Genomic DNA, 10,635 nt, shown 5'->3' with positions numbered 1-10,635 from the left:
CTGCAACATCAGCTCTAAATTCATGAGGTCTAAGAGCCAGGTAGGTCATATGCATCTGAGACACAACCTGAGTGTGTGTGTGTGCGCGTGTGTGCGCGTGTGTGCGTGTGTGTGTGTGTGTGTGTGTGCGCGCGCGCGCGCGTGTGTGTGTGTGTGGTTTTGTAATGTTTGTAAAGTCCAAGAGCCAGGTAGGTCATCATAGGCCATTGGCCAGGTGCAGTTCTGAACTGGTAATCTGGCATTTCCTGTTGGGCTGACAGTCCTCAGGGGCAGATGCTATAATAATAGCAATAACTGTATTTGTATAGCACCATGTCATACAAGGCATGCAGCTCAAAGTGCTTAACAAATGGAAAAACATCAGATGCTGTTGGATTTTATTTTTGGCATTTCATCAGAAGCTGGGCAGAAAAATGTCAAAACCTTTTTTGGTCTCAGTCCAGCCCTGGCCAAAAGCACTTCTAAGATACAACCCGAGCAAGTGTATGTGTGTAGTTCTGCCATACAATTTTGACACATGTAGTTTTGTGATGGTACCTGAGCAGAGGTGTGTGTGTGTGTGTGTGTGTGTGTGTGTGTGTGTGTGTGTGTGTGTGTGTGTGTGTGTGTGTGTGTGTGTGTGTGTGTGTGTGTGTGTGTGTGTGTGTGTGCGTGCGCGTGTGTGTGTGTTCAACACAGGTGTTTTTCCGTGTAGAGTTGGATCTCAGCAGGTCTCTCTACCTGGACTATGTGCAGGTGACTCTGGAGGCTGCCAGGTGGGTCCTCTATAACCCATGGCTCAAATAGCCATGCAAATAAAAATGCAATTTATGTATAGCTCTAGAGCCACCTACCCGATAACTATACCTGTCAATTCCGTAATTGCAATATTTCTCCTACACCAGCCAATGTGAAAACACTTGGGCTGTATCAGTACATACCGGTATGTATAGAAGAATACATTACATTATCAGGTTATTTGTAATGCATTCTTAGTAGCAGTTTTTTGTATCTTATGTATACCTTTATGCATTACATTGTGTGCGTCCTTGAAAGGAGGCTTTAAATCTTGGAATGGAATTGTGTATAATGACAACAAAGGCTTTCTATTCTATTCTATTCTATTCTATTCTATTCTATTCTATTCTATTCTATTCTATTCTATTCTATTCTATTCCATTCTGCCCTATCAAATGGGACACCTAACAGGCAAAGTGAGGATGAGCCTCTTACTTGTTTCACTGGTACTGCATACAAGCGAATAAGCAACACGATGTGAAACACAGTTCAGTGATCCATTCTGACAGGTCTATGGCGGTGGTGAATCACAACCGAGACAAAATGGAAACAGGCCGTCATTGGTTCGATTCACCGCCACGGACAACATTTGCTTCACATTTTCATAATGTTTGCTTCCCCCTTTGGTGTCCATATTCTGTAGTGATGGATATGAGTGGAGTCCAGAGGACAACGTGATTGATCTCTACCACCCTGTAAAGTACGAGGCAGACCTACTCTTCACCAGGTGAGAGTCCCTTCTCTAGGTACCGTTCACTTTGCAAGTGGGCTGTGAAATCATTTTCTGAAAATCTTAAGTGTGTGTGTGTGTGTGTGTGTGTGTGTGTGTGTGTGTGTGTGTGTGTGTGTGTGTGTGTGTGTGTGTGTGTGTGTGTGTGTATGTGTGTGTGTGTGTGTGTGTGTGTGTGTGTGTGTGTGTGTGTGTGTGTGTGTGTGTGTGTGTGTGTGTGTGTGTGTGTGTGTGTGTGTGTGTGTGTGTGTGTGTGTGTACGCGTGCGTGCGTGCGAATGAGCCTACATGCATGCATGTGTATGTGTTTGTGAAAATAAAACAAAGTTCTCTCCTGAATTGTGTGAAATGTATGGCCGAGTGTGTATTTCAAAGCAGATGGACAGTCTGAACATCGCAACCCCCTATTGGCTGTTTATTGACTATTTATTTTGGTTTTATTGTTTGTTGGGTTGAAGGTGAGCTGTGAGCCTTTCAAGTGGGCCCCAAGTTGGAAAAAGTTGGGAACCCCCCGCCCCTGACAGTAAATCTCTACTGCTAGTGTCCCTGAAGAGTCTCTTTCCACTAGTACTTACTTAAACTAGAAACGGATGAAGCCTGTAAGTTAAAGAATTCCTGGGTTGCAGTTGACGTCACATGCTTGAAATCTCTTTGATCTACCGCTGCTGGTGGTTGACCTGGGATTGGATCCATTGAAACCCATTAAAAAATACATTTGTCATCCACCACCATTTCAAATTTGCACGCTCCCGTGATGACGTAATTGCAACCCAGGAATGAAATGTCTTTCAAGCACCAAGAAGAAGTCCAGCTTACAACTGAAGAACTCCTTTCAAAAGGATTCGTCCATTCTGTTTTCCACCATCAGGTCAGATCTGGGGAAGGAGATTGGATGAAATGTGAAACATCATTTGAAACAACTAAACATTTGAAAAAATAAATAAATGAAAAAAGTTTATCCATGGTGCGACATTTTCCTGTTATTCCTTCAGTTATACTTTACTTTGGGTGGCACCCTAAAAGAGAGCGGAAATAGTTTGGGTGAAGCCTGCTCCAACCTTTATGACAATCTACTGTTAGTACCATCAGCAATGACCACTTATTCACGGACACCTCTGTGTGTGTTTCTTAGAGGTTCCAATGACCCTCGCTTCGAGATCAAACCTGATGCTTCTCTGATGAACCTCAATGGTGGCATGAGACCGACCTTTAACCTTTCATACCAGGTGGGAGACCATTTATTTGGGCCGAGGCTCCTTGTCAGTACATTTTGTGTAAAATAAAGATATGTAGTTTTTAGTTTTAGATTATTTCACGAATGCTATCTTTTTCATGAATACTTACCACCACCATGAATGTCAAAATGTTCATTTGAAAATGTCACTTTTCATACAGGAGATGGTGGACCTTCTCCTTGTCTGCCATTTTAAATATCCAGTAATAGACATCTTTGACTGCAACACTTATGCTGAATCCCATTTCAGCCCTTAGCCCTACGCCTTTCCCCTTCCCCTCCGTTTTGTGCATGCACGTGTAGGGGTAGTGGCGTCTCAATTCACGTTAAGACAGAGGGGTAGGGGTACGGCGAAGGGCTTTCCACCCCTTCAAACAGAGATTTTCCCGACACCACAACCCAGGCGTAGGGCTACGACAGATTTCCCTGAATGCATTGTGAATGCCTTTAAAAATTGGCAGCAAGCCGCGGCATCCACAACAGCACACAAGTTTAAGTATTTTCACTGCAATTGACGGTTTTAAAGTGGTAATAATTATTCCATTGTACTAAGTTTAACATTGTTCTAATGTATAATGGCCCTTTTCTCCATGAAACGCACATGAAAAAAATCGCTATATTAACATCAGCATAACCATGGAAGTCATGAAGGTTTTGCGAGGGTTGCGCAACACTGCTGTCCTTTTTAAATTGTTGCGCGAGTAATTACAAGCCATATCGTTAGTTTAACCGTAGAGAGGCTGTTTTTTGAATGCTATGGGTGTCATTCTGTGATTGTTGAGGGGATGTCTCAATTCGTAGGGGTTGCGTTTCAAGCCCTACTGTACGTCTTACAGCTCCGTTTGATGGGGCGAGGGTCAAGGGGAAGGCGTAGGGGTAGAAATTAGAAATGGGATTTAGCGTTAGTGTACTATACTTTGGTATGAATGTTAGCAGTAAATATTCCTGAAAAGATCACATTTTTAATTGGAAGCAGTCATTTTGAAAATAAATGACTAAAATTACATCCTCTATAGTCAACTCTTATAGGACCCACTAGAACTGCCCAAGTGTTGAATTAATGCTTCAAACAGATGTGACAGAATTTAGTGATGAATTTAGTGATGTCATCACAGATATCAAACGGGGGTTATTTATTCATTTGTGTTCTGGTGGGCTAATGTGAAAAGTGTGTTCGTGTGTGTGTGTGTGCGCGTGCATGCGTGCGTGCATGCGTGTGTCCTTCGTGTTCTGGTGGGCTAGTGTGAAAGGTGTGTTTGTGTGTGTGTGTGTGTGTGCGTGCGTGTGTGTGTCCATGTGTGCGTGCGTGCATTTGTGCGTGCGTGCATTTGTGCATGCGCGCGCCCGCGTGCGCGCACATGTGTGTGTGTGTGTGCGTGCGTGCATGTGTGAATGCGCGCATGTGTATGTGCAGATTAGTAACCCTGTTTACTGTCCACCAATAGATCCACAATCTGGGCCTTCACCCTGTAGAGGAGCTGCAGTTTACTGTGGAGATGGCAGCCATCACCAGCAGTGGAAACCAGCTCCTGCACATCACGCACTCACACATAGACCATGTAGGATGCACATGCGCACTCGCACACAGACAAACACATTTGTTTTGCTGCCGGACAATTGGCGCTGTACGCCAGCCTCCCCAGGTGGTGTGTGAATGTGTACGTGTGTATGTGTATGTATATTTTGAATGCGCTTTGTGTGTGTGTGTCAAGTCAAGTCAAGTCAAGTTGGTTTTATTGTCAATTTCTTTACATGCACTGGTCATACAAAGAATTTGAAATTACGTTTCTTGCTTTCCCATGCAGACATAGACTAATCTAGGTAAGGACATAGACAGTATAGACATAGACAGTACTCATACATGGACATAAGACAGTATGGACATAGACAGTGCTCATACAGACATTTAAAGTGCAGGACTGGACAACAGAAGACTTGTAGAGAACATACATTAAGAGGAGGTATTTTGTTGTGCTTTTTTTTTTCTTCTAAAAGTCCTTTGTAGCGTTCTGACATAGTAATAGTAGCATTGAAGAAAAAATAAAATAAAATAAATATTAAAAAGGGTCTATCAAGTACACCAGCAGCAGTCAGTGTGTGTGTGTGTGTGTGTGTGTGTGTGTGTGTGTGTGTGTGTGTGTGTGTGTGTGTGTGTGTGTGTGTGTGTGTGTGTGTGTGTGTGTGTGTGTATATGAGTTGTGTGTCAGTGTGTGTATGTTTGGGTTTAGTGCAGAAAGTGCAGTGTGCTTGTGTGTGTGTGTGTGTGTGTGTGTGTGTGTGTGTGTGTGTGTGTGTGTGTGTATGTGTGTGCGTGTGCATGTTTTGAGTTAGTGCAGGTTGAAAGTTCAGTCACAGATGTAGTAGTGCAGGTGGAATGTTCAGTCGCAGATATGGTGGTGGGGATGAGGGGGGGGGTTGTCAGTGGCCTGGCTGGCTAGAGGCTGACAGTGGAGGGAGAGTGGGTTGAGTGTTCAGTATCTTGATTGCTTGGTGCATCGAGCTGCTCGCAAGCCTGGTGGTACGGGAACGGAGGCGCCTGTACCTCTTTCCAGAGGGCAGGAGGCTGAACAGTTTGTGTGCTGGGTGGCTTGTGTCTTTGATGATCATCAGTGCTTTCCGGGTGAGACGTGCGGTGTAAATGTCCTGCAGGGAGGGGAGTGGTACTCCAATGATCTTCTTCGCTGTGTTCACAACACGCTGGAGTGTCTTCCTGTTTTTCTCCGTGCAGCTTCCTCCCCACACTGTGATGCAGCTGGACACGACGCTCTCTATGGTTCCTCTGTAGAATGTTGTCATGATGGAGGGTGTAGCACTTGCCTTCTTTAGTTTGCGCAAGAAGTAGAGACGCTGATGGGCCTTCTTCGCCAGTGATGTAGTGTTGGTGGTCCAAGAGAGGTCGTCGCTGATGTGGACTCCAAGGAACTTGGTGCTGCTCACTCTCTCCACAGCATCACCGTCGATGGTCAGTGGTGGCAGTTGTTTTTGGACCCTCTGGAAGTTGACAACAATCTCCTTGGTCTTGTTGACATTCAGCAGGAGGTTGTTGTCTTTGCACCATCTGGCCAGCAGGTCTACTTCTTCTCTGTAGTGAGTCTCATCGCCCTTAGTGATGAGGCCCACCAGTGTCGTATCATCCGCAAACTTCACTAGATGGTTAGTGCTGTGGGTCGTTGTGCAGTCATGTGTCAGCAGCGTGAACAGCAGGGGGCTGAGAACACAACCTTGCGGAGCCCCCGTGCTCAGGGTCAGGGTGCTTGAGGTGTTATTCCCTACCCGTACTGCTTGTGGTCTCTGCATCAGGAAGTCCAGCAGCCAGTTGCAGAGGGAGGTGCTGAAACCTAGTTTGTCCAGTTTGCTGATGAGTTGTTGTGGTATTATGGTATTGAATGCTGAACTGAAGTCAATGAACAGCATTCTCACATATGAGTCTTTATTGTCCAAGTGGGTGAGGGCTGGATGGAGGGCAGAGCAAATTGCATCCTCCGTGGATCGCTTGGCTCGGTATGCGAACTGGTAGGGGTCCAGGGTGGGGGGTAGGGTGGCTTTGATGTGTGACAGGACTAGCCGTTCGAAGCACTTCATGATTATGGGCGTCAGTGCTACAGGACGGTAGTCGTTGAAGCATGATGGTGATGATTTCTTCGGCACGGGTATGATGGTAGCAGCTTTGAAAAGTGTGCGTGTGCTATTCTGATTTGTGTGTGTTGTGTGTATGTATCCATTCTAACATTGTGTTTCTTTGTCAGCCTGGAGGCTCCCACTGCAACCCATCGCGCTCCATCCCTCCGACACGAGCCACACCTGAAGACCTCTCTCTCACGCCACAGCTGGTCAGTGTCCCTTTGGAACTTCTGGAGTTTTCAAAACTTTGAACATTGAAACTGTGCTACCTGTTGCCAAATATGATTCTTTTCATGAACATTTACTAAGTAATAAAGTAATATTTACCAATATGGCCAAAGTACAGTATTTCTTGCAGCTAAAAATGTCTGTTTCTGGAAATTCAAAATGGCAGACCATGGAGAAGATCCCCCTTTTCATGTATGAAAAGTGCAATTTCCCAGCCATAATGAATACTTAGAATTTGATGGTGGTGCTAAGTATTCAAGAAAAAGGTAACATTGGTGAATGGGTAGCATGAATTCTGGAAATTAACAACTAAAAATCTTACACAGTGCACCTTTAAGGAAAAGAAAAATCACATAAATTCCACTTGCCCTGAAGTTACTTTATAATAAAAAGATTTATTAAAGTTGCATGTAAATGGATTTCATACTTTTGAAAAAAAAACCCTCTTTATTTGTTTCTCCAAACATGTCTTTCTATCTGTACAGTGTTTATCTCTCACTCTCACCAACACCTGTCCCTCTCATCTGAGAATACCTTTCTGTCTTTCTAGAACAGACTTCAAGTGTGTCTGCAAAACCTGTTTCTCTCAAGACCTCAGTAGAATGTCTGTCTCTCTCTTTAAAGCATCTGTTAAATTGAGTGTATGAGGGAAAAAAATGTTTTTAGACAGTACATATATGCCGAATGTGTGGGAAATTACGATATATCACATTCACATCATTGAGGAGCTCACCTGTTGCACCTTGCTGGTGGATGAGCATGTTATTGCTCCTGCGCAAGAATTGCTCCAACAGCCTGACAATAAAAATGTTCTTGCACTTTTAGTTTTGTCATTAATAATAAAATAAATAATGACAAAATAATAATTAATGATGAACATAATGAGTAAAATTAACACTACTTTTCAAACGAGATCAAATGTTATCTGAAACGGAGTTCATTTCAACTCTTTAACGGTAGGGACACATACACGCGAATTTGCGAACTTTGCCATTCATTCCTACACTCTAAGAAAATTTCCCTGCAAAATAACGGCAGTTACTGGCAATTATATTTACCTGTAATTCTACTGTTATTTCACACCAAAAATCCAATACAGCTCATTGCTGTTTAATGTATCACAGTATATAACATTTTTTCAGCAGCAATTGAACTGTTAAATAACAGTACTCTACAGAAAAATAACAGTACATTTCAGTTAAAAAGTTGAATTGTACTGTGTGATGACAGGCAAATACTGGGTCATAGTTGTATTCATGAATATGGCCATGGCAACTTCCCACCCCACCCATCATTCTCCATAACTGTGGTACCCTGGCCATGTTACCACCCCACCCTCCCATCGTTCACCATGACTAGAGTGCCTTGAGCATGATACTATGGCGCAATGCTGTATTGAGAAAATGGTTTGCGGTGGTCCTTTGAAAGTGTGGGCATGAACAAAATGTCAGACTACACAGTGCTATGTTACAATGATAGTGTGCAAGGTGGGCTTTTTACTGTATCTCTTGATGAGCCAATGATGAATATAGCATTGGTCAGTCTTTAAAAAAATATTTTGCACCAAGTAGCACAGCAAACAAGCAGCACTACAAGCTAGCTCTCAAAGCAATGCCCAATTTGCAGCAGGCACATTATATGCCACAATGCCACAAATGATGCCACATACAGCAAGCTTTCACAAAGAGGAAAGTGTGCAAGCATGTAAGCAAGCTTGTAGGCAAGCTTGTAGGCAAACAAGTGCTATGCTGTGCCATGCAGGCCAGCCAGCAGGCAGGCAAGGAAACTGAAGTGTTGATAGTCCAGATTTATATACAGGTGCAAGAGTACCATGTGACCAGAGTCATCAGGCCCTTGGCAGGTGACGCCCGTAATTGAATAATGGCATAACAGCCCTACTCAGGTGAGGCCAGGCACTGATTAGCAGATTGGTTTAGATGGGGCTGCTTGTTGCAAGAGTGTTACAAGTTCTTAAAATGTTTCAGCCATTCACACTTTCATCACTATCAAAATGCATGTGCTACTCACACTTTGCTGCATCAAGCACTTTTTTAAGTATTGCAGTTTCCTTAGAAATTGTTTCATCATGCTTGATAGTATCAGATAATCTTTAACCAGTCAGAATGACTTCAGTTCTTCAGGTGGTATTGAAGTTTGATGGTGATCACGGACAAGTGGAGGATGAATGGGTTTCAATGGTGCTGCCTAAAATAACTTGTTATTTTCTAGAGATGCACCGGATCCGGATCCGGATCCGTCAGGATAATAGAGTTTTTCACAGGGTCCGGGTCCGGCAGGATCTTAAGCAGTGGATCCGGTATCCGGCATGTTACCTAAAATTCAGGGTCTGGTGCATGTCTAGCCTAGGCTTTTCAGTCTTTCACAACCCCAATCACTGCATGGAGTGAAATCCCTTTGGAAGCGGCTATTGAAGGCAGTGTGGCAATAAGCCAATGAGTCTAAACAATAGTTTGCGCCAACGTAATAAAAAGGGCCCACGTGTGCGAGTAGACTATATGTTTCAAACCTTTTGTAGGATCCGGATTCAGTGGATCTGGTATCCGGCAGGATCCTAAAAATCAGGATCCGGTGCATCTCTAGTTTTTTCCACAACGGCGAATACTGCTATTGTGCAGTACTTACTGTTTATGCTCAATATGTGACTCAAAGTAATATTTTCACAGTAGTTGTCTGTTTTTTCGAAAAGCAGTAGAATGCTGTTGCAGAATTTCCGTAAATAAACAGCTATTTGTTACAGTGTATGACAGAGGCGAAGGCAAGCGATGGCAAGCGAAAGCAAACGAACAGGAGCGAAGCGAAGCGAAATTATTAAAGAAAGTTTAATGTTATTCAAATGAGGAGCGAATTGGCCTGCCGCGGCCCAATCAAATCAACAACATAACTGTTGATAACCCATTTGATTCGCCGCGACGACCTGATGACGGTTGGATTTCGCCTCTCTTCGCTTCGCTCGCTTCACCTCCTATGTGTCCCTACCGTAAGAGTTATAGTGACACATGTATTGTGTATTAACACCTTTACTGTGTATTTCTCCTCCACCAGAACCAATCCAACAGCCTGGCCCTGTCTGTGCAGTGCAGCCTGAGGGTCCCACCACAGACCCAGATCACTGTCACCATCGGGGGCTGGCTCCACCTCCGCGCACTTCTGGCTGTAAGCACTCCTCATCCCAGAGCACATTTAGCAGAATTAGGGAGCTGAACCTAATACACTGTATAGACATGTGCTTAATTTGGTCCTCTAATTGAATTAACACTCCTTCAGCACTACGAGAGTTAAATGTAACAATCTTCTACAGAGTGGCATTGGAACTACTCTCTAATTGTTATTGTTGTCAAGACTGATCATTTTATCGGCAGTAACCCAGACAAGTTTGTATACAGACATTACCCACTACAGTCATTATATTAGTGCTAACCCAGACAAGACAACACATGGGTTGCTAAACAGAAAGCACAGCACTCGTCCAGAATAGGGAGGCAGACACAGCATTCCTAGGGGACCAGCAAATACACACATGCTCTTTGACCCCTAGGTGCTATGACAATAAATATATACATTCACTTCAACACTACAGGTAGTAACACAGGCCTCCCAAAACACCCTACTACCACAGACCACACAGACACAGAAAGGATCAATCACGTGCGGCTGTCGACTAAAGTAGAAGAATGGCTTTCAAGGGGTGTTTTTTCACACCATGCTAACTTGTAGGTTAGGCCCCTTGGCGAAGGACTTGGGGGATGGGCAGAGATGTCAAAAGTAAAGGTAGAAGTCAAAAAGAAAACCCTGCCTCTGTTTCCTTTCAACAAAGTTAACTTAACTGGTGTACAGATCTCACGATCAGCTGATTCAGCACTGGTTGGATCAAATTTGTTATGGGTTTTCTTTTTAGGTTCGGTTATTTTTCAGCAACAACAAAGTTCACGACCTCATTAGGTACAGTGGCATGGTGTACAGTGCCATGGTGCTAGTGTTTTACTTACACCAAAGAATCGTCTATTACAGTTAGATACCCCAAACCC

At 43.8% G+C, this 10,635-nt stretch overlaps 1 protein-coding gene across 1 annotated transcript in view; it reads left to right on the top strand.

Annotated features, from left to right (window-relative positions):
- Positions 1–10,635, top strand: part of LOC134447137 (integrin alpha-11-like) — a 69,164-nt gene that overhangs the window by 52,226 nt on the left and 6,303 nt on the right. Inside the window, exons 21-27 of the mRNA XM_063196443.1 lie at positions 1–40; positions 679–755; positions 1,421–1,504; positions 2,639–2,732; positions 4,186–4,299; positions 6,487–6,570; positions 9,653–9,763. The exon at positions 1–40 is cut by the window's left edge and continues 59 nt beyond it. Coding sequence (XP_063052513.1) covers positions 1–40; positions 679–755; positions 1,421–1,504; positions 2,639–2,732; positions 4,186–4,299; positions 6,487–6,570; positions 9,653–9,763 — 604 coding nt within the window. The remainder of the gene's footprint in view (positions 41–678; positions 756–1,420; positions 1,505–2,638; positions 2,733–4,185; positions 4,300–6,486; positions 6,571–9,652; positions 9,764–10,635) is intronic.

The sequence above is a fragment of the Engraulis encrasicolus genome, chromosome 4, assembly GCF_034702125.1.
Source record: "Engraulis encrasicolus isolate BLACKSEA-1 chromosome 4, IST_EnEncr_1.0, whole genome shotgun sequence".
Taxonomy (NCBI): domain Eukaryota; kingdom Metazoa; phylum Chordata; class Actinopteri; order Clupeiformes; family Engraulidae; genus Engraulis; species Engraulis encrasicolus.
This window is presented reverse-complemented; position numbering and strand designations above follow the sequence as displayed.